We start from the raw sequence: 25,549 nt of genomic DNA on the forward strand, positions 1-25,549 counted from the left end.
ATATATGTGAGGTGGTGCAAATATATTTCATTAAATAGAGTCCGGATTTCACAATTATTCAAATTTTTACCTAGGTCAATTAAAATCATCGACGAACTCTTGCCGATTATTTAATCGAACATATCTAATCGACGCCAAAAACTTGAAAGATGGCATTTTTGTTTCCAGACATTTTTGTTCGCTATGGAAGTGGGCATTTAAATTGCCACAGAAAATGCATACATATCATGTGTAGCATTAAACTCTTGTGAATGTGCGCCACGCATTTAGTGACTCTCCGCTCAAATTGTGTATATCAGAGTGTAGGCGGTCACGGTTTGTGTGTATCATGTGTGCAAAATGTGATCATGAATGCTGAAATACATAAAATGACACCATACTCCACCAAACGTATGCCATTCTAGTTGAAAATTTTTATTATTTCAAATTGACAACGAAGGCTAAATCGGTCTCGCGACGCGCATCTCAACTGGAAACACATAAATTAACTTGTCGCGTTTATCAAACATTACAAATTATTCGAATTGGCACGAGCCGAAATAGACAGTCAAACTGCAATTTTACTGCCAGATGCAAGATAGAGCGTGAGCTAAATATAGGGTATGTCGTTAATGTTCTCTTTTTTTACTTTGAGATTAAATTCAACAATTTCCTCGAAATAAAAACAAATGCAATCAAGAGGAGGATAAGAGTATTTTTGTTTTGAAAGAGAAAGAGAAGAGAAGAGAGTTTACTTCATAAGCAGATTATGTTGGAGAATAAAAGCGTTTTTTTTTCTGATGAACCACAAATGGAGCCAACTACATCTAGATCAACCGACGCAAACACTCACTAATGAGACAGTTTTTTTCAATGAAGTTATCTTTTTCATTTAATGATGTCGATCCCTCGAGAGAGAGATAGTTCGTGATCAATCGATTAAGTATCAGCCCCAACGCTATTTGATTAAGATTTATATCGAAAAATTGGAAATTTTGCGTTAAAAAGTGTAATTCCGAGGCAATCGTGCATTAAGCTATTTAATGATCAACGATTCTAATGTTCAGTTTTCAAAGTCGATTTTCAATTAATTCGTAGTCTATAACCAAAATAATTCTAAATAAAAGAAAAAAAACACGATGCCTTCGAGGCAAAAAAAATTGCATCGCAAAGGGATATCGTGACCGGAACATCAACTGGGTTTTTTTTATTTTATGCAGTGACCGGTTCGCGCATATTTCTATGCTTGCCTAAATACGCTAGGTAGCATAGATATGCCAAGCATAGCCGCAAACGCAACCGACGCATCGCCGTTCACTCTATATGAACAATGCACATGTTCGTTTATGCAGACGACCGTGCGCATACAATATAGCTCGAATCGAATGGTGACGGGTGCGTTGCGGCTTGCGTCTCCGCTATGCTTAGCATAGCTATCAGGCATAGAAATATGCGCGAACCGGTCACTGATATTATGCACTCGAAAGATTGTTTAATAAAAATCGCATTAAATTAAGTGTGTTCTCTTTTCAAAAGTAATTTGCCGTCGGCACCAGCACTTAACCTCCGCCCATTCATCAGTTTAATTGGTTTTGTGCTCTATTTAGCGATGTGTGACAGTAAGCAATCAATATATTCTTTATCATCGACGTTCTATATATTTAAAAAAAAGAAGATCTTGGTCGAATCAGATGATTTAAACATTTACTACTCTTGTGTATTTCTGGCCCAAATCTCAACCACGATGCCGGTAACGACGTTTATCCTCAATTGCGTGTGATAAATTTGTGCATGTGGTTGAACTAAATATGTAAAACCATTAGATTGTCTAATTGTTTGAGCGTTTAAAATCAAGTTGTGGCCGCTAGGCATTTATATTGGCTCTGGTTTTGATTCTTGTTTGTCTGGTTCATGCGATATCTTTCTTTCTCTTTCTCTCTCTCTATTTTCCTCGATGGCTCGCTCGCTCACTCGTTCACTTTGTTTCATTTTGTTTATAATTATCGCAACCCAAATGAAATGGAATGCTTAAATGTGATATAAACATAGCGCGTCATCTATAGAGACGATGTCTATTTTCTACGAGTTTGTCTTTAAAAGAATGTTTGCACGATTTGCCAATATACGTATATTTTATGTTGAAAATGGGTCAATTTCTCTCTCCAGTCTACATGTGGCGCGCGAACGCGCACACAAATATGGAACAGAAATGGCCGCGCTACGGTTTTGCTGGAACTTGAATGCAAACAAATGGTCATGATTAGAAGCGGAAAAAAACCGAACGCAAAAAGAGAAGGGAAACAAATACAAAATGTTGTTGTTTACGAAGAATGTGTCAAGAGCAATAGAAATTAATAATTTTTTTTTGGCATGTTCGTTAATGAAAAATGTTCGCTGGCACTTTTCTGATACAAAACAAATATAGAAACAACATTGACTCCGAAACGGTCAATTCCAAAAAACACACCGACGGCTACAGTTTTGTCTTTTTTTCATTTATTTATTATACCATTGAATTGGGTTACAATGCTTGACAACATCCACGTAAATGTCATTTGTCATCGCGTTTGTTGTACGCATTTGCCATTTTTTTGTTCATCATCATCATCTTCAGCAAACGGCTACACCGATTCTAACAGCGTTTTATGTGACATTTAATTTAATGGAAAATATTCCTTACCTTACCTTTTTGCGTCTAAATACCAAGATACGAAAAAAAAATTGGTTCAATCAAGATCTTCGATCGAAATATCATAAGAGATGAAAATTTCCTCATTTAAACCACCATAATTCATGATTTTCAATGAACCACCAATTTATTCGGTCTGCATCAAACAAATCCATCTTATGAATAGCACTTAGCTTTGCATTCATTTCATTGAGAATAGATTTTGGCTTTAGAAGAATACATTCATTTTTTCTTTGTTTCTGAAAGTTTTTTGAGTTCACTTTATGTGCTCAAGTTTAAAAAATAAACGAAAAAAAAAACGAAAAAAAAGGTTTTTGTGAAGGAGAAAAATCGTATGGAAGTGAATAAAATTCGATTCATCGAGGTCGGACACATTTCGCGCATCAGTTGATGCACTTTTAATGTCAAAATAAATTACGAACTGCTGACGCTTTTCCGCCGTGTAATTTTCGGTAAAATATGAATGATGCATTGAAAACGTTAGATTAGCGAATCATCAAATTGGTAAACGTGCCTCAATACAAAACCGAGCATCGTTCCATTGGCTACATCGATTATATTGTTGTAGACAATTCATAATTTGCACCTTTCACAAGAGCAATTTTTTTTAATATTATTTCATCATCAAATTGGAAAGAATTATTAATCGTCTCAATTGGTTTTATTTTTTATTTAATCAAACAATTTTAAGCACGGTGTATAATAGTGATTTTTTCCATTATTCTCGTAGAAAAGATTCAAATACAATAAAAGTTGTATGGTTCCAACGAGAAAATAATTTTTGCATTATCGAAGGTATCTTACGTACATCATGAAGTTTCAACATCGATTGTTTTCAGTGTATATTTGTCACGTGGACATTTTGTTGCAAAATTTTATTATTCTGGTCGTCAACACCTTGGTTCATAGACAATTATATCCTAAATCAAAGTTGATCAGTTAAAAAACGTTGTAATGCACTTAAAATGAAATTTTTTAGATAACAAACCTCGGTAACCGGTGTGCAAATTAAAAGGCAATTTGGACACTCAACCGGTTGGCTGCTATTTTTATTGACTCGATGCCATGACCGATTGCAATTTAGACACGAGTAAGTGTAAAGATATCCATATGTGATCATTTTTAATGCGTGTTATTCACTCGCTAATGTGTTTTTATTCACAGCTTAATATTGAATGAATCTTTACTTACAGTTTCATATTAAATGATCGACCAATGATAATTCAATGGAATTTAATCAACGTTTCTATCTTTAATAATTAACAAAGAAAATCAGCTTCAATGTATGAATATTGAAAGAAGACGTTAACAGATAAAATGGAGCAATACAATCGACAAAGAGCATTTTATTTTCATTTACAAAACAATTGTGAACGAATGATAAAGATAAGAATATTTTCAAAATACAAAAAGAAAGAATTTATTCTTATTTTTCGTAATTATTATTACAATTTCATTTATATTTTGAATAGTCTCGATTGCAATGGTATTTCATTTTGTTGATCAGATCCGTTTAGACCGTGTATCGTGCTTGGCTGGTCATTATAAAAACCCGCTAAAATAATTAAATCAAAATCATAATTTTTTGAATTTTTAAATTGAAATTTTTTTCGAATTTTTAAATTGAAAAAAAAAAAAAAAAAATCAAATGATTTTTACCTCATGTCTTGGGTACCACTGTCTATTACAGAATGCGCAATAATCGCATACAATCAAATTGCAGACCATACAATAGTATGCGGCTCTGTAAATCACCTGATCCATATGTCTTTCTTTTTGTTCCAATTCTTTTTATTAGAATCCTCAAAATTATTTGTCTTTTATTATGCGTTTGTATCTGATGCTTTCTACTGCGTATCTGATTGTTCAATGATCAACTTGAAATTAATTTCCAATTGAAAATCAATCGAAGGATCGATTGAAGCAAATGTAAACATGATTTATTGCAAAATTGACAAATTCAACCGAATAAAATAAACCAAATAATAATATGCAGACATAAAAAAGGCATAAATATTACAGTGAAAGTAAACAAATATGACTCAATGACAGCAAGGGCTTTAACGTATTGAAATACAGCAAACAATGAGAGTATTTTTTACAAAAAACGTCTTTTATGATTGTCTATAAATGACTCCACCGATAACTGACCGATATGAAACGAAGTTTATTTAGACGTCTGATAATATCTGCTTTTTTTTTTTAAATATCCAAGGCTCTTTTCAATGGTTTCAATTATGACTTATACAGTCATGCACCCAAAATGAATTCGATTAAAAGTCGTCGGTTATCTCAAGCTAAATGAAAAAAAAAAATCCAAAAATGTATATTGACAGATGAATAAACACGCAAATATGATATCAAACCTGAAAAAATGGTCGACGCCATTTATTGCAGTTTGGGCATGGTCTCAATTCATATCGATTTGAATTGACTTGTTTCCAAATGCCATCGCAATTTGGACAGTAGTATTCGGCGTGAATCTTCTCCATCTCGAGAAAATAATTTGTTCTCTTGTTAAGAAACTCTTCACTGTAATGCGAATAAATTTCACACTATGGCCACAAGAAGATGCGATGTCATTTTATATAAGTTGAGTTTAAATGATCTCGATAAAAAAAATACGTCAACATTTCCTATCTTTTTCATCCAATTCTTTTGTTTTAAATCAGATTCGATGCAAATGAAGATTAATATCTTATTTAAAAAATAAAGAAAATGAAGAGAAATAAATTGATAAATATTGAGAGAAAATTAGCGATACTGACAATTTTTTTTTTAGAGCAAAATCAATAAACAATCCATAAAATAATATTCAAGCAAAGTGTGCATTCAATTGTTTTATCTCAATTTCCATATTTATCTCGCCAATATAAATAAGATTATTTATTGTTGGCATTGCATGAAATGCTACGTTATGCTTCTCCAAGCAAACAAATGGATCAAATAAATATCTTATAAATATATAATAAGCCAATATCATTAATTCTTTTTTCTTCTTTTTTTTAGATAATATTTGGAAGAGCATTTTATTCAAGCAATATACAGAATGTGTTTCAATGAGTAAGTATGCAAGATTGCATATTAAATATTACCAGAACTTGGTGTATAAATAAAAGAGAACAAGAATAATATATCTATTGAAAATATCGAGAGGAGAGTATGTTTTTATTCAGACATTACTCAGCCATAAGCGCTGAATAACATACTCTGTTCTCGATATATTCAATAGATATGATGAAAACTTTAAATTAAACGAAAGGCTGAAATTCTGAAGTTGATAACATTATCTGTGATTCTACCAAAACAATTGATGCAAATTGCAAAAAAAAAAACACATAATGTTCTTACATATATAAATGAATTGCTCATCGGTGCCAAAAAACAAAATACTCTTTTTTATAGGAACTGTTTTAAAATATTCGTGGTAAATTATAAAAAATTCGTCGAAAAGAAGTTGATTGAGATGGAAACAATTTCAAAGTCGTAATTCTATAGAATACGCGCAATTGCCGCTTCCTTGTCAACATTTTCTTTCTTTTTTGTTGTTGTTGAACAAGTCAAAACTCAAAACATATGTTTTTGCTTACCTTTGTATTCATCAATCAATTCCATTTTAAATAATTGAAGCAAGAAGAAAAACATACACGGTATCGATACACTATTGCTTGGAACAGTTTTTTTAAAAGAATTGATTCAAGTTCTCTTTTCAGCTATGATATGATTTAATTTGATTTCTAATCAAAAATTCATCATTTTAAAATGTCTTTAGACTGCTTTTACTCACACAAAGGAAATTGTGTAATCGCTAAAAAAATATTCGTCTCATCAAGAGACAAATTTTGAAAGAAAAAATGTTGGTTGGGGTTGCGAGCTATGAGCCAATACAATTGCAATTAAATCTCTGCTATAAAAAACGGTAATTAATCTATAGAGTGCAAAGAGTTGACGGACTTATTTTGATATATGAAAAACTCTGTACCGCACAGCCTCACAATCGTCTGTAAAAAAACGGGACGGAATTCATGTACCTGTACATAGAAAATTACACAAAATCATAAAATTGAGAGGAAAAGTTGTTGCAAACACCAAAAACGTATTTCAATTAAATGAAAAAAAAAATAAGCAGATATATTTAATATCATTGTTTCACAGTAAATGCAATCACATTTTCATATCAATTAATGTTGATTCTTATACAATATATGGGAACAATATTTGAATTTAAAAAAATCTTGACATTTTTCAATTTGACATTTATCGTCATTTTCGATTTTGTTTCAAACAAATTTTAAAGTTTTCACCAAATTTGGCTCCGTTCATTCCAAAAGTGGAGAAACATCAGTTCATTTGTATTTTTTCGTATTGTCAGCGTTGTTAAAATATAATCTTCTGTGTGGCTGTGACATCATTTTCTACAGAAGAAAAGAAACAAACAAATAACAAAAATGAATCTCATTGATATGCAACACGATGTTTCGTTGGGTAATGTTACCTTTTTTGATTGTATCAATTTTGTTTTAATGCGGCGGCGGCGGCCGGTGGTATCATTTTCAGTAGTATCAGTATCATTTTGTCAACAAACGTGAGATTGATCTGTATCGCGGCATATAAAAAAATGAGCAAATATTTTCGGCATCTGGATATGCTGGCCATCCGCATGTTTTGCACAGCGTTGGTCGATTTCGCGTTACATTCGTTGAAAACCATTGTTGATGACACTTTAAACAACCGTATTGTGCACGGTATTCATATTTTTGTTCTATTTGCATCATTGCTTAGATGTCCTTGCTTTTGACAATCTATCTTTTATTGTTAAGGAAACGCAATTTAATTCGGCTTGAAACAAACTTCAAATAAACTTGATGTCAAGAACTGTCAAATATTTCGGTTTGTTGTTTATTTAGTGAAACCGATTCAAATATACAAGCTAGCTTACTTAACCTCAAACTGAGCGATGCAACTGAATTTTTTTTCCACCTTTAAATACTTCAACACACTCTCAATAGGCAGCCACTTTTAATACATTCATAATTGATTGGTATTTGGTGAAATTCAATCAAAAGCACTTTCCGACAAAACGGTGTAAAATTCTTCAATTGAAAATATTGGTTTCATCAACGATTCCGGACTATTCAAGTGTTATTAACCAATTATTGAAGTGTACGGATACAACTATTGTGGAATACAAGTATGTCAATTGCTATCAAAATATACGCTTGGAATTCGGCGAAAAAAAAGAGTCGGTGATACGAATACAATTATTTTGGAAACAAATCGAAAAGGAAATGTTACCGATATCGTTTTGTAAAATGAAACATCGACGCTTTGATTTTCTTTAAATTGATCGACAGTGTTCCGTCGTCATTTCACTTTATTTTTTGATGAGATCAAACATTTTTTGAGTATTTTATTTCCGAAAGAAATAGCAGTATTTTCACTTCGCCTTTTCCGTGATTGCTTATATCCGAACGTCGGTCAGTCTTTGCATGAATTTGGAAGAGTCATAATGTTGTTGCTGTAATTGAAAATGAATGTTATTTTTTTTTAAATATAATCGAATTAACAACGGCAATTAATGTATGTAATTAAGAGCGTAAGTTTGTCTTACTTCTTCGTGTGGAAACCAATACATTTCACAGCAATGGCATAATGACAATTGTGACACCGCAACGTTCAGCTGCGACCACCATTTATTGCATTTGGCGCAATAGTACACTGTGTAGAATGACATGTTCACACGGCTTCACCTTCGGAATATTGACTGTCTGACTGTTTGAACATAAACTGAATGACGTTTGATTTTCAAAAAAAAATTGATGGACGCTGATCGTCAAATGATCGAATGTGTGTATTTGTTCTGTCGAAGCGAATGCGGGAAAACGGATAAAATCAAACACAATCGTTTATGAATTAGTACCATTGATTGATATTTATTGCAGTCATTTCATGAATACACTGCATTGTTTGAGCATAAAATCATATGAAGCAGTTGATTGTGCATACTCTTACACTGGTCAGCAAATCGTGATGCAGTCAATCTATTGCAGACTGGAAAATTGAAACAAAAATAACAAATTTTATATATAACAACTACACTATTTACAACCGCTCTATTTTCGATACAATTTTTTATGGCATATCATTTTTTTCATTAGCTACTTGATTATGGTGATTTCTTTGTGTCTTTTTATATTTTATGAACACCAGTGATTTTACGGGAAAAAAATGCATGCTTTTTAAAATCTCATCGATTTTTTTGTGTTTGGCGAATCATCATCTGTAGCGGAAATGCCGAGCGATGTATAAACATACCCACGTATGTGGTTGATAAAATTTGCGGCATCCTTCGCATGGTCGTATGAGATCGCGACTGGTGCTAACCACAAACCAGATTTGACTGCATGTTGAACAAAAATATTCACTTTTGTATCGAATTGATGTTGCCGGAATTATAATGGCCATTATATGATTCAATTCGTCCGTTTCTATTCAAATAAATATCGCCTACTTGAAGAGCACGCGTAGAATGATTCAGTCAGTTTTGAACATTTTTGACGATATTTATTTACAGTGACATTTCGCATTATAAACAATTCCATTGAACAGCGAGGCAGAGTCGGTGTCGATTGTTATAATATGCAGCGTTTATTAAAAAAAATTGCTGTGACGACAGAATAAAGTTGAGATTAAGATAAAACAATTTTACTAATGCATGGCCATTCGACAACTTAATGTCTGAACGGATAACTGTAAATCACATACACATGCGTATTGTTTTTGTTTTGTCTCTTATATATATTGAAAATTCTTGACATTGACACATCAGACAACTTTGATGTAAGACGAATTAATCTGATGAAAAATTAAGATGTGAGAAGAAGAAAAAAATTGATAGAAAAAGTGAGTGCAAATTAAATTCAAATTCGATGAACGGTATATTGAACCGGTTTTGTCTCTCTTCGCAAATGAAAGATTCTCATGTGGAATTCAACTTTTAAACGAAAAAAAAAGTGCGAGCAACGCACTTGAGAGTATCGATTTCTAATGCACGCACGCTTGTTCATGTTGTTATTTCATTCGTTTTGATACACGCTTAACATTTTGCAGCAAAAGAGAGAAAGAGCGAAAGAAAAAAAATACATTAGAAAATCGTTGACTTCCATTTTCTCTCTCTTTCTTTCGTTTCTCCATTTCATTGCCGTCTCTCATTCAACATGAAGTTCAATCGCATTAATTAAGAGGCAAAATACAAGGAATTCTTTCGGCTTAAATTGACCGTCGGTGGGAATAAACTTTGAACAAGTTTTTCCATAACCATTATGATCTACGGTAATTTTTCGGCCATTTCTTCATCCATCTCATTTTCTGTGATCACACCCATCGAATGAAATTATATGGTGGATATTTAGCTCGACTTTTAGCTACTCAAAGTAACACTATATGCCATAGAAATCAATGCCACTGATACTGTCACAGAGAAATATCGATTTTTATTATCTTCGTGTTTGAATGCCATGTGAGATGCATTCTACATGGCACTACAAGTGATGATATTGCTATGGGTTCTTGTAAATCAATAAATAAAACGAGCACTTTAATTCGGACTTCAGAAATTTACATCGTGGCAAGTGAAACGGGGCCAATCTAAACTAAATAGAGTAGCAATGCACATACAATGACCTAAATATATCTAACCTGATTGTGGTGCAATTGTTAAATAATTTTAGTGGTATCTTTGTCAAATGCTGAACAATTCATGACGACGATGATCCGAAAATCGATTAAAGTTTCTCTTTTTTTATATACATTAAATGTTAGACAATATATATATATATATATAAAAAATGACACAATTTCCCGTTTATGTGTTGAATAAAATGTGGTTTTCATCTCTGTTCACCGCCGCAATTTTCTATCGGATGCACAAAAGCACATTGGCTGATTCAATACACCGCATCCATGCACATAGTGCAATAAACCGAACGAAAAAAAACCCACACGAATATCGAACCGAAAGAAGAAGAAATGGTAACGAAGATGATGAGAGAAAGAAAGAAATAGCTCACAATCCAACTGAAATGAGAGAAAAGTGCAATTGCACTAAACTCACTTTGTGTTTGTTTATAAAAGTAATATTTTTCTTCGCTGTTTGGCGTTAAATCATAATTTTTCATGCACACAACATTTTCCCTTCGAATTCTTTCGGTTGCTGCTTCTGCTTTTTCTTTACATATATATATATAGTCTTTTGTTTCATCGTCTATCGCTCTCTGCGTTACTGCATATTTTCGTATTCTATTTTGTATATATAATTTATTGTAAGAAGTCATGCTTAACGACAAAGCAATCAATTTTTCCCTCGGTTTTTTTCCCCGTTTCTTTCTCTCTCTCACACACACTGGCTCTCTCTCCCTCTCCATCGGCATCCATAAGTGCGTTTAGTTTTAACAAATAGGCTTTTCGCCAAATGTAAAAGGTTCTTTCGAAATATTTCTCTTTGTTTCACTTTCTGCCCGTCACAAAGTGAATGAAACTCGATGAAAAAAGATATATACGATTTTTATTTGTGTATGCTTACCTAATGAGTGTGCAATGTGCATATTGTTTGAAATTTTATAGTGCTCAATGCACGTTTTGTATCGATACATATAATTATAATATATTTTGTGCATTTTCAAATTAGCGCGCAACTGTTTAGTTTATCAATTTGCATAAAACCGATAAAATGCATGCTCGTTTATTTATCGTAAGCAACGCGACCATATTGACTACAAACATTCATTGAGTTGGGTCGGTACTTATCAAATGAATGGAAAGAAACAAAAATCAACATGTTTACCGAGCGCATATGTATATGAACGTACACATGACACATAGACGAAATGAATTTTTTGTATCTATTGAAATCGGTTCCGAAGCTAATGTCATAAATAAATAATAAACCTTGTTTGTTTTTTACTTTAGAGAAATGCGCTAAAAATTAGGAGATTTTTTTTTCGATCGTTCTCCGAGAATAAAAACGTGAGTCATGCTAAGCCGACAAAAAAAGAGTCTTTATAAATGCAATGACATGAAATATTTTAGAACTAGCGAAGCCAACCGTTTTCATAAATCATTTCGAAGTTTTAAAAATATGACGCACGGAAGAAATACCGATTGTGCATATACAGTTAAAATATGACTATGTTCGAACGGAAAAAAATGTTGTACATTGATTTCAAAGCAAAGAAAACATAAAATAATACTCGTTTAGAGACAATTTATTTAATTGTCATTTACTCAACTTTCGTTGACATATCAAATTGACCAAAGCGATAATGTTGCTTTCTTTTTTCATTTCTGCGGAAATAGTTTATCGAAAGTAAAGTGTGAAATTCGTCCTTAACAGGATTTTTTTTCCAGATTTTTTTTTTCGAAAATTTGGGGTAAATGAATCACAAACAGTTCACACAACATTTACAATTCAAGATGCAAAAATGATGATTCACTTTCCAGTGAAATAATATACGGTTTGTTTCCAGAGATAAATATTGACGTATTATGATTGAGATACAGTCGACATTCCAATAATTGATAAACTTCAGTGTCAGATGACAAAGTAATACTAATTAGCCATGCTACGAATATATGTAATGTAAGTTGAAAATTGAATTCAAGTATATAAGTATATTCGACACTTTCCTCATATTTAAAATACAATTGCCTTTGAAAAACAGGGATTCTTAGTCTTTACAGCAACGGAATACAAAATAATACAATGAAATGCCAAAATTAACTCATATTTATTTCAATCCAAACGAAATCACATGAAATTACAATCAATTTTAGGTAGTATTTGTTTTATTCCTTGATTCCAAATCTTCTTCCATTATCGTGCATACTTGTTCGAATATTTTACGGTTTTTCTGCAGACCCGGCGCATCGAACATAGCTCGCACAATAACAGGATGGTTTGAATAATGGTACTCAAGTGTCTGTTGGCTTTTACGTAGAGATTGTCTGGAAATATCCTCTGAAACTGGCAGAGCGTGAGCTAGAGAACAAATTAAAAAAAAAGTAACAATATAAAACAAACTCAAAAAAGAGAAAAACAATTTTAAAAATTACCTCTTTCCATCAGTTTTTGATGTTTGTCAAACTCCTTGTCTTTGTTCATGATGGTTTTTCGAAAATATTTTGGCGTGTATGATCAGATTAATTGAGTGCTTCAGCCGAGCTTCAAACGCAACTGTTGAATCGAAAGAATTCACGCACAATAATGTCATTTATTCGAAATGGAAGTAATCGAAAAATGCTGATCCATACACATCAGTATAAACTTTTGAATTTTAAAGATAAATATTGACGTGCAATTCAAAATTCAAAAGAAGACCTCAGTCCACTGTTTAAATGTGTCGATAAACAAATATTGATTTCATGAAATTGACTCACTGATGAATGAATGAAAGAAGATTCATTGAGACGTGAGCCCATTGAATAATTTCGATTCCAAATCGAGGATGCAAAAAATAAAAACAAATCAAAACCAATTAATAAAATTCAACTAATTTGGATTTATTTAATTCCGTTGCTTTGAAATTGACATTTGTTCAATTACGTATCATTTTTTCAATGATTTGCTCGATAATTTCCTTTTCTTGTTTGACTTCCGGCTGCTTCAATGCTTTTCGCACTTTTTTTGGATCGATTGAATGCAAACGCTCAATTTCCCGATGACTTTCACGAATACGATTTTTGGTTACTTCATCTGTGTTCGGCAATTCTTGACCTAGATAATTGAAATTCATTGAGCATTTTGGGCGAAATATAAATTAAAAAAAACAGTTACATCTTCTTAGAAGACTGCGGCATTCCTTCATTTCTTTTCCGCTTCTGTTACCTAAGAGAGAATAACAAAAGAAAAGAATAGAATAATAGAATTAATTTAAAATAATCGACAAATAATCGAAATAATAGAAAAAGAATCAATAACAATTATTAAACTATAGAAAAGCAATTTTTACCCATGCTGAATTTTTCCCTTCAGAACAGATTGAGCACTTTTTTTAGGGCAGTTTTCCGTTGATCAAATGAAATTAATGTTAACGCGATCAATGCACTAACTAAACTGAATAGAGTATGGAAAAAATTCTTTAACTCGAATGGAACATGAATGAAGAAATGCTGACAGAGAGAGATATATCGACTTTCAATGTGAAGCCTGAATTACAGTGCGCAAAAGAAAAAGTTCTAGGGGAGGTTCTAGAAAATTCATAAAGAACTATAGACGATTCAGTCAAAAACTGCGATTTTTATTTTTTTTTACCTCCGATTGTCATTAACTTGTCGAGAGTGGAACTCCCCATATTGTCACGTTCTTTCGATTGGCCTGGAAATGAATTTTATGATATCACTTTTAAGAATGTGTTTGCAGCGTGAGCAACGCATCCTCTTTAACGGATCGGTCACCATCGTAACAATGCCAACATTTGTGGGCGGACTAATGACTTTTCATCTCCCTCTCAAACAATGTTAAACTTTCTTCATTATTTGCCAACTTTTACATTCTGTTATTTTATCAAACTGAAAAATATTTACAAACAAACAAGAATCAACTGAAAAGGATTACCCCTAGAAAAATTAACTTTTTTGAATATAAATATTGACATAACACTCAGTAAGTAAAAACAATTTTATTTCCATGAAAGTAATACTCTTTAACTCCATAATACTTTTTTTGGTTTTGGAAATTTATATATAATTTACATGTATTCTGAAAGTGTATCTTTAATGAAATCAAATTCTTAAAATTGAATCAAAGAAATTCACTTTTCAGTCAATTGATTTAATTGGATTTGAATTGACAGCATCGAATTGTTAATTCTTTTTACGCTCATTTTCATCTTCGTTGATTAATTCATTCAAAATATCCAAATGTGTCTGCATAACTTCCTTCTTCCATGCCATTTGCGATCTATTTGGACTCAAGACATTCATGACTTCGAAATCGTATTGAAAATCATCAAGAAATATTTGACTTTCTCTGTCCGAATACATGGCTCGAGCTTGAAAAAAATGAGACGAAAATCATCAAGCAAGAAAATTCTACCATATTCAAAGAAAAACTGAATATTTGAAAAGTACCTCTGTCCATCCATTTTCGGAATTCATCCATTTCTTTGTCTTTGTCGTTCAACTGTTTCTTGATCAAAAGTGTGTGGTGGATGATTGAGACAAATCTTGTCAGATCAACTGCATTAAATGAAATGAAACAAGTTCTGGAAAATACAGAAAGAAAGTCGTAAATCCATATCATTGTTTTGAATTTCAATTTGTTGAAAATACAGCTTTATTCAAAGATAAATAATGCATTTATTTATTTTGACGTTTCAATTGTTATTGCAAACAATTTTAATCTTTTCATTTTGTTTTATGCAAAGAAATCAAGCTATTAAAACGTTTCTCAGTTTTTCTACAGTGGAAAAGAAGTGATTTTTTCGGACATTCGACCCTGCATTGACCTTTCTATCAAAAGGACATAATGTTGTTTCAGCAATCTAGTTCTTAATTAAAAAGACATGGGAAAAACTCTCGCATTTTTCTGCATTTTGCAGCAAGTTTTTCGAATAAAGTGATGTTTCTATAAAGAATACTATTTAAAATGAACGAAATTCACTTAAGTTTAAGACAAATTTATTTAATTCATTTGAATTTATTATGTTGACGATTCATCAAGTTATCCGTTGGTTTGATTTAGTCACTTTTTACTTCTTTCTTCCAAATAAGTCAGTGTTTGATCGAGAAATTCTTTTCGTTTTTGCAGCTTTGGCATCCGTAGTGATTTTTCCAAAGAGTCACGATCGATTGAATAGCATGATTCCAGTTCCCGTTGCCATTTCATTGTAAATTGTTTGGTTCTTTCCTTTGTTTCTGGCATAACTTGAACTAAAAAAAACCAAATAGAAGAAGCAATATTATTTGCAATCAATGAAAAACGAAAAAATGTTTTTATAAAAATACCTCTTTGTATCAGTTTTCGAAATTCGTTAATTTCCTTTTCATTGTCGTTGCCTAGGGTTAATCACAAAGAAAAGAATGGAAATAATGGAAATTAATTAATATGTAATGGAACGTAATGGAAGTAATCGAAACATATAATGAAAATCAAATATGTATAGTTTAAGAGCAATGTAGTCGTCACACATTTGCAACAACATTGCTTTAATTTGAGATTTAGTAGTAGTGTTAAGAATCGCGTTCTGTTGTGGAAGAACAGAACTACTACTACTACCAAATCTCAATTTTTGTCAGCAAAGTGTTTGCTAACGCAGCTTCGTTCAGATCATTTGCAAATTGTTTTTAATTTATGTGTGTATATGTGTGATCAAACTTTTACTACTTCCTTACTTACTAAATCGATTTTGATATTGTGATTTTTTGAAATGGATGTAATGGAAAAATAATCGAAAGAATGGATATCATTCTTCAATAATGGAATAGTAGTTTTTAAAGTAAGTATACCCCGGTCGTTGCTCATCTTTGGGTCTTTTATCGAAAATTCACAACTCCGAATTGAAAGTGATTAATGTGTGTGATCAGTTAATTAATCCGCATAACAAGAAAGATCACGAACTACTAATTTTTGCATAATTATTGGCATATATATACCCAGGAGTAAATGTGACACTTGATAAATAATGAATGTATTATACAATTGCTGATATTGCGCTCCAGTAAAATTTGTTTATGAACTTGTTTACAACAGTTCATCGTTTTCAAAAAAAAAAAACAAATAAGCTTTCAGAATATTATATTATACATGATGATTTTCAAAGTATGGTCTCCTCAATTAAGGAGGAAAACCCCACCTCATTTTCTTCCTTCTCATTTCTTTCAATCACCAGCTCTGATTTGGACGTTCATTAGCTATCTATATAACATACAGATTCGTTCAATACATTTTCAAAAAAAAACCTTCATTCCAATTCAATTTTTTTATTTCATCATAAGAAATCCATAAGATGAATGATTTGATTTACTTTTTAGTAGTTTGCTCTAGTTTTTTTAGTTTTTCTTGGAAAATTACCTTTTCTTTTCGGACATTTGGCATGGCCAATGCTTTTCGTCCAGATTTTGTCCAGATTTGGGATCGAGTAAATAAAATGCATCGACTTCCCGTTGACATTTACGCAAAAATTCTTTGGACCCTTCGCTTTTTTCCGGCAAAGCTCGAGCTGAAATAAAATGAAATTTTACTTGTGATAAAGCAAAAACGTAAATAAATCAAAAAAATTTCAAAAGAGCCCAGAAAATAGAAATATACCTCTTTCCATCAGATTTTGATATTCGTTAATTTCCTTGTCTTTGTCGTAGTTCATCTTAATGCCAAGGACAAATTCAGTGCAATAAATGAAATTGAGACAGAAGTACTGAGCAAGGAAAGACAATTGAAAAATGCTGATTTAAACCAAAGTAAAGTTCGTGAATTTCCTTATCTTGATGATATGTTTTTGAAAAAATCAAAGGATGATAAAGTTTTTAAATATCATTGCATCAGCGAATTGAATGTTTTGTGTTTACAGACAAAACTGTCTTTGATCTGTTTGGGACGAATGTGTTGATATTGTACAATTTCAGATATTGACACTCCATTTCAATGGCTTGAGTCATAGTTTATTATTGACAAAAATAAATAAATATATTATCCCGATTCATATGTTTTGCACAAAATTGATAAAAAAAAATTCATGGACATGAATCAAAACCAATTAAGTCACAAATTGTTCTGACTGTTAATAATTCAAAAAATTGAAAAAAAAAATGTAAGCAACTCGTTTTGCAGCCAATTTTCTGGAGAAATACGCAAATTCATCGAAGTAAAATGCAAAGTTAAACTCATGCATAAAATGGTTTAAGAAAACAATCATCAAGTTTTTGCAACAAAAAGTTCTTTAAATACTGAAACACAAAGAGCGAAAGCAATTTGGAGCATTGCATGCGTGTCGAATGAAATTATCTCACAATATTTAAATGTGTTGCTTTGTTCGTACGAAAATTCTCGAAACCTAGACGCCGGCACCTCTTTCGTGTCTCTTAATAGAGGCTGTCATGCAGAACGCATGGCTCCCAATGAATTGAAACGATCTTGAGACATTCAATGAAATCTGTGACCAAGGTTAATTCAATCAGTCAAACGATGCGTTTCTTTTGCCTCAAAATCATAATTGTATTTCTACTCTTTTATGTTGGCATTACAAAAGTCGGATAGAGTTTGAAGAGAATTCGTTTGATTCCGAAATTGATGAAAACTAGCTGTTTCACGGCATGTGTTAAATAAGAAGAATTTCGTCCATTCCCACTATATGGCAAATTCAATTGAATTTCATGCAATCATATAACATCGCGGCGTTGTTTCTCGATTCGTTAAATATCCGCTCAGTCGGAAAATCGATTTAACTTCCAGCTTCTTCAAATCAAATCATAAAGTGCATACAAACGAGATTCCGCATAGCGGCTATAAAACACTATATATATTATATATATATATCGTTTATTTGATGACTTACCATTTTTCCTCCATCAAATCATTTCTTTCTATCTCTTCACATAAGTAATAATTAGCTAAATGATAAATGTCGATTACCGTAAATAGTATTATGTGTGTTGCTTCGTGAGTTCTCTATCCGCATTTGTTTTTCGTTAAATGGTTTTTGAGATGAACGTAACATTGATAACGTGAAATATAACATCATCATCATCATTTCCATCCGTTTAAAACTGTTGGCGATTCCGCCACATAGCATCGCATTGATCAAAAAGAGTGCGAAATTAATTTTATAGAGAGAAAATGTAAACGGTGTTGTCATGCATAATACTCTATTGAACATGGAAAGTATTCCTCACATCGCGTTCATAATGTTCGCCGTGTCGACGAATAAAAATTCATTTGCATTTGATTATTATTATTTTTATTATTGCAACAGAGTTTTGGCGGCTTTGCTGCAAATAGAAATAAAAAAATTATGCACAATATTGCAAATTTCCTAAACACTGCGCTTTTGTACACTTTTCTGATGTATATATAGATGTGCGTGCTTGTATGCACATCACGCACGCGCTCACATTCACAATAAGCGCAAATTGATTTCGTATGTTGAAAATGAACATCGTATCGGAATTAAAATTAACTGAAAATGCACATTACCGTTCCTCCTCTTCCCTCTCTCCATCTTCATTTAATCGTATTGATCATTTGATGTAATTCAGGTATGTGTATGTGTGTGTGCTTGCTGAATTTATTTTGTTTGTTCCTCACAATGACATGAAAAGTAACTTTCGCGTACGCGATCACGAGCACATGTTGCATTTATTTTCGATTTGATAAAAGCCTTTGTGCTATTGGAAATGAAAATTGTATTGTGTGGTGTTGTTTATGCGATGAGCACCGACAACACAATATCATTCGAGGGCCTCTAACTATGAAAGAGAGGCTACAAATCATCCGAGCGCAACAAAATAGTACTTTTTCGTTTCTCTCTCTTATGCCTCGAATTATATTCAGAAAGAAAGACAGACAACGAACCAAAAAAAAAACACCGTCATTAATGCAATTTTTCTTGAAGCATAACTCGATTACAGTTAGATTTCAACTAAGCAATCGCTTTTAGTATTATTTTTGTCGATGTTTTGTTACTTTTTCCATTCGCTATTCTTGCGGTTTTCGTAATTTCGCGTATGGAGCAATTTGATATTCTAGCTCATACATGTGTATGTGTGCAATTCTTCCGATTAATATCATTGGTATATTTTGTTGTTTAAATTGAATATGATGTATTGCCGTTTTTGAAACTAAATCGTTTTTGTTTTCTTTATTTCTGCAGGTGGAAAGCAGATCAAATTTGTTGAATTCATTTAAAGTTCAAAACGAAGCACGAAATCGACGAAGAAATACGAATAAATATAAAAAAAACTAAGCGAGCTAAGTCAAAATGTTGCGTCAAATATTAAATGATATGTATGTGGATCCGGAGATATTGTCCGGTTTGGATGAATATCAAAAACAAACGTTATTTTGTAAAATGCGCGAAGAGCAAATTCGACGTTGGCGCATACGTGAACAAGAGAATGATAGCCGAACATCAGCAAAAAAATCAACGCCAAACAAAAAGAATAAGAATGTCTCATTTCGTGAGGATGACGAAGGTGAACCATTTGTTGTTGTCATTGAACCAGCCATATATACAGACAGTGACAGCGATGACAGTGATTTAAATATGAAAAAACCGGGTCACGAAGAGGCCAAACAGCGTGCACGTGAATTGGCTGAAATTGAAACGAAAGAATTACGACGACAATACAAGGAAATTATTATTACCGATTTAGATACAAATGGCAAAACTAATTGTTGTAAAAATGAGAAAAATGCATTTGGTGTCGATGATTGCCCTCTCGCTTCGATGCCCATCATTGATGACATGGAAATTTATTGTTCCGTTGATGAGCTACGTGAACGCACGAAATTGGTAAATGGCATTGCACCGTCAACCAAATTAAAACTGACAAACAATGTCGTACAGAAAAATAATATCATCAATTTCAGTTTTTCGGACAATAAAAATGAGAAAAATGTTATACTTAAAGAGATTTCAAATAATAAACCGACACAAAAAGTTTCGGCAAAAATTGCACTGTGGGAACAACGTGTGATCGGCGAAAAAACCAATGAGATTTATCAACGTTTGCGAAAAAAGCAAAAAGAACAAGCACAAGAAGAGGCTAAAAAGCAAGAAGAAGCCTGGAAAGAACAGGAACGAAAAGCTAAAGAAGCTGATATTCAGTATCGTGAAATAGCACGTCGAGCCCGTGAAGAGCATCGAAAATCATTGAATAACGATGATACTGCCAATATTATTTCAACCACAAATTCAATCAATAGTAAAAATGGCCATGTCAATGGGAATGCCACAAACGTGATAAAGAAGAGCGGATTGAATGGAACGATTAAAATGGAAAATGGAATAAAAAACGGTGTAGCAAATGGATGTCACAGTCCAATGACGAATGGAACATCAACAAAAGGACCAGCACCACAACCACCAAGCATAAATTCAACGCCACAAACACAGCCACAATCACAATCACAGCCATCATCTTCGCCTCCATCCAGTCTGGATGCCTTAATTCCACGACCGGCCAGTCATGAAAAAATGATTCAATGGTATCACGATTAATTATTATTGATTCTAGATTCAATTTCAATTTTTTCATTATATGTTTCCGATTATTTTCGATTATTTTCCGATTACTTATCGATTATTTTAAATTTTATTCTTTTCTTTTGTGATTCTCCCCTTAGGTATCACGATGTGGAAATTACCAAAGGTGCCGGTTTAGAATCGGTTGAAAATCGTCTGCCATGCAAATGGTAAGTGTACACATACATCTATCAAACGATGCTAGAGTCATTTTTTTAATAATTAGCGTTTAAAATTCCTATTTTTCGCTTTTCTTTAAAGATGCTGCATGAAATAAATTGAATTATTGCATTTTTAAAATAAATTGAATTAATGTTAATATATTTGCAAATTTTTTTATTTATTTAAAGGTTCTATGGTTTAATGAGCCGAATCGAAGCCGAACAATTGCTTGAGTCTGAACCGATGGGAACGTTTCTGGTTCGACTGTCGGAGAAAATTTGGGGCTATGCGATTTCCTATAAAGATATCGATCGCTGTAAACATTATCTGATCAATGCATCAACTGGACAATATAAATTTTTAGGCGCAAACCAATTGACCCATGCCACTCTGAGTAAGTGTCAATGCTTGCATAATTTGTAAAACCGTAAAAATTTTGAACATTTCTAATCGTTCACATTTTCTCAAAACTAGATAATCTCATCAAACATCATGCTACTGTACCAATAACGGCAATGGGCCATGAACTGCTAATTCGGCCATGTCCTCGAAGTGTTGCCGTCAATTCAAAAATATTCGAAGGACTCTTCTAACATAACAAATCAACAAGCATAGTATTCTATCTACGAGTAAATAATATCAGGAATGGCGAATTGAAAAAAAAAGAATACTGTTAATCTTTTAGTGATTTATTAGAACAAATTAAACAGCAAAAATTGTAATAATTTCGATTTGACGAAAAGATGCAAAAAGTATTTTAAGGAAATAAAAAAAAAATATCAGAATGACCATTCACATGGAAAATTCGATGAAAACACTTTATTGGAGCAAACCTAGATACAAAATTGAACGTTGTCTCAATAGCGAACAAACAAATTATACACATATTGATAGGTGCGACTGAATCCGATGCATTTTCTCATAAATATGAACTTTGAGTGGTTTCAAAGGTTTTTTGGGAAGAAAATGAAAGGAAATAAAATCGAATTTGTGGCCAAACACACAGCAAAATGGTAACAGGTGAAATAAATGGAATCAAAAATGGAATGAATTTTGCGTCTTTCAATTGAAAATCAATAGAAGCACAAGACTTTTAGCACAGCAAATACCAAATGATGTCAATAAATGCACCGACAGATAACATTTAAAAAGAAACACATGGAAAAGCATTATTTTATCGCATCTTCGATTAGATAACTAGCCGACTTTTTCAATTATTTTTTTTTGCGATTTCAAATGACGTTAATTTGTGTGTGTATTTCTATTGTTGTATAAATTTGAACGATTTTGATATTTTAAAACACAAATAAATGAACGTGAATGATATGTAAGCCTTAATAATTCAAAACAAAAAATATAAATAATGAAGATGAATATGTTCTCGTTTAATTGTGTTCGAACAATGAGAAGAACATTTGTATATTTAATAATTTTAGATTATTACACTCTTTCGCATAGATTTTGATTAGTTCAACGATTCGAACTAATTGATTGAAACTGTTTATTTTAAACAAAATCTATGAATTTATGTGATTTTTTTTTATAAATTCTATGAAATAAAATATGGACTATTCAATTAAAATTTAACAAAATGAACACTGTTTTAATGCCATCATTTATGTGTGATCCTTTGTTTTTTATATTTTGTAATTTTTATACAACCGTTTGTTATATTAATTTAATTTACTTCTGTCCTAAGTCTTCGTTCTTCGAATTGTAGATGGCGTTGATTGGTGATTGTTTTATGGTTTGTTTGATCACTTAAAATTTGCCTATCGAGTGTCAACAATATATTGATAGTAATATCCGATTCGTTCATTGAGTAGTGTCAATCATATATAGGCGTACAGTGTACACTGTGTCTCTACTGGTTGATATTTGTTGCTCGTTTGTCAAACATTTGCATTAGCCGGCGAATCAAAAGCAAAACCATTTCAAAATATATTTGTGAAATACATGAACTCAATACCGAAGTGGTACCACGACACCAAAAGCATCGACACCGGTAAACGTTTAGCATCACCAAAACTCGATACCAAACGAAAACGACGCAAATTGAACGATGTCAATGAACCAAACGACATAGATATTGTTAATGCACCAGCCGATAGAAGTCAGCCAACATCTATTTTGAATCTGAATGAACATTGCTTTGAGGAATTATTCGAATGAGTATCTGTGGACGATTTGCTTTCAATTAGTAAAACATGTATACAGTTACAAGAAATTGCTGGCCGTCACTTTCAACGCAATTATCCGAGAGAACGCATTGATTTTTGCGAATTATGTCCAGTGTTAGAGCACATTATTGGTTTCGAAAAATATTCCAAAAATATAGCCATTACTAAATGTTTTAAATGTCAACGATTTTCTACTAAAAACACAAGCGACACTATCAATAAGAAACGAAACGAACAATATCAGTATATCAACGCACACTGTAATAAATCACTTAAACGCATCGAATTCAAACGTTGTACGTTGACTGTATATGATATGAGTAACATCCGTACTTTATTGAATAATGTTGAAGAACTACGTATATCGTCTTGTATTGTTGCGGATGATTTCCATGAGTGTTTGCTGGAACATTGCGTGAATTTGAAAAGTTTATTCATTGAAGAGACTAAATTTTTAACAAACTGCGAATGGCTATGTCAAACTTATCCAACGCTTGTGCATTTTGAATTGAATTGGAAGTATGATGAAAACCGCATTAAAATGGATCAAGTGTTGCAGTTTCTTGAACAAAATCCAAACATTCAAAAATTCACACTTGATAACAATCAACTCGGTGAATGCATCGGTACATTGATGGAAACAAATATTCAACTCGATGATTTCACCATTAAATCCTACGACAAAAAAGCAATATCGACAGATTTATTAAATCATCTCTACGAACGTGGATTTTACAAAAGAATAAATGTGTTGGAAGTGGATCATTATAGTATTGATAGTCATGACTGGAAATGGGATGTTGGTGGACTTGGAATGCTTGACTCCGAAATATATCTAAGACGTCATTCTGATTATTCTGATTTAGCTAAAATCAAAGAATTAGGTTTCATAGGATACCACATTCTACGATCAATATTTGGAAGAAGTGTGAACTACATGAATGAACTCGACTACTACTTTGAATTGGATCGTTTCGCAAAATCTATGATAAACCTTGAACGATTGTGGCTTCATACGGATTATTATATTCAAAGCAATATTTTGCCGTTTGTTAGACATGCATCAAAATTGAAGGAAATCGTTCTTTATGTCGCTTCCGATCAGGAAGATATACCAAAACTGTCCATATTGAATAAAGAACGTGAACATCTGGGTAAAACCCAAAAACTGACTCGAAAAGTGACCATTTACGTCGAAGAAAAACAATTTTTGGTGAAAAAATGGAGCAGCGATCCAGTGAATCTCAGTTTAATCGCATTAGAACGCTATGAAAAATATTTTCGCACAAATGCATGGGAGTAAATCGTTTTATCTAACAATTGTAAATGTCTAGAGAAAAAACGCAATTTATGATTTTATTTTTAAAAAAATTACACAATCATTTGATATAAGGAACGAAATTGAATTTTTATAAAATTCATGGATATTGAAAAGAAATAAAGTGCCTACTCAAGGAACAATTTGTAATACAAATTCACCCAATACCAGACACAAATTCACGGTCAATTTTAGACCCGGATTTTTGTGTGTAGTTTCAGTCATTTCTACTGTTGCCATAGCGTAACATTCAGGTGTGAATACATGGAAAAGAGGAACGAAAATCATTAGCAGAGTATTGCTCAGCGCTGCTGCCATCCACAGCATATTAAAATATCTTGCTGAGAATGCGTCGTCCGTCACATGCGAACGTGCGTAGCAGTTTATACATCACAGCGAACAAGAATGAATCCATTGTTCTCTTCACGATTATGTGACTCAAAACATTCAAACGATTGAATAGAGAACAATGCATGTATTGTTGTTCGCTGTGATGTATAAACTGCTACATACCTTCGCATGCGACGGACGACGCATTCTCAGCAAGATATTTAAATATGCTGTGGATGGCAGCAGCGCTGAGCAATACTCTGATCATTAGTATCAATTGATTTGTTTATGAAACATCATTTTTTTTTAAATTAAAAGCATTACTCACCTACGGGATCCTTCCCTCCGTGCTACCGTTGTACTGTTCTTATGAACGCACAACAAGGCCACAAGATTTGTGTAACACAAATGGTGTCAAGCCTAGCTAAGCTAACTAATCGTTATAATATTTGTTTTATCTAATAATTTATGGATTCAATGCTGCTGCTTGTCAGTTGACATTGTTTGGTGGTCTTCTCAACGAATCAGGCACTAGTACGCCAAACATCCGACAAAGTCCTGTGTAATTTGAAGCAAAAATATTAAAAAATGAATAGTCTATTTTCAATCAGTGATGGTTTTTTCCTATCTGAATAGCGCTAGCTATTCGCAGCGT

General features: G+C 32.5%; 3 protein-coding genes across 5 annotated transcripts in view; 1 reads left to right on the plus strand and 2 right to left on the minus strand.

The window, feature by feature from the left end:
• Window positions 1-22,472, plus strand: part of LOC116352066 (SH2 domain-containing protein 4A-like) — a 42,828-nt gene extending 20,356 nt beyond the window's left edge. The window contains exons 2-6 of one of the 2 annotated variants that reach the window (XM_031784331.1): window positions 5,678-5,731; window positions 19,531-20,867; window positions 21,006-21,074; window positions 21,255-21,460; window positions 21,541-22,472. In XM_031784331.1, the coding sequence (XP_031640191.1) occupies window positions 19,639-20,867; window positions 21,006-21,074; window positions 21,255-21,460; window positions 21,541-21,659 (1,623 nt within the window). In that variant the 5' untranslated portion in view covers window positions 5,678-5,731; window positions 19,531-19,638 and the 3' untranslated portion in view covers window positions 21,660-22,472. Of the gene's footprint in view, window positions 1-5,677; window positions 5,732-7,693; window positions 7,860-19,530; window positions 20,868-21,005; window positions 21,075-21,254; window positions 21,461-21,540 lie in introns of those variants that run through there. The other variant, XM_031784332.1, reaches the window with a different exon arrangement.
• Window positions 1-25,549, minus strand: part of LOC116352054 — a 587,314-nt gene that overhangs the window by 88,844 nt on the left and 472,921 nt on the right. The gene's annotated exons all lie outside the window — the stretch shown is intronic.
• On the minus strand, window positions 15,376-17,075 carry LOC116352112. 2 transcript variants are annotated; one of them, XM_031784417.1, is made up of 3 exons: window positions 16,737-17,075; window positions 15,671-15,721; window positions 15,376-15,595 (listed from the first exon to the last, which is right to left on the minus strand). In XM_031784417.1, exons 1-3 carry the CDS (start codon window positions 16,816-16,818, stop codon window positions 15,408-15,410), a joined length of 321 nt encoding a protein of 106 aa, XP_031640277.1. In that variant the 5' UTR covers window positions 16,819-17,075; the 3' UTR covers window positions 15,376-15,407. The 2 variants fall into 2 exon arrangements, with proteins under 2 accessions (XP_031640277.1, XP_031640278.1); XM_031784418.1 differs by lacking the exon at window positions 16,737-17,075 and adding an exon at window positions 16,172-16,275.

Source organism: Contarinia nasturtii, unplaced genomic scaffold (assembly GCF_009176525.2).
Source record: "Contarinia nasturtii isolate CC-2019 unplaced genomic scaffold, AAFC_CNas_1.1 Cnas_scaffold_187, whole genome shotgun sequence".
NCBI lineage: Eukaryota > Metazoa > Arthropoda > Insecta > Diptera > Cecidomyiidae > Contarinia > Contarinia nasturtii.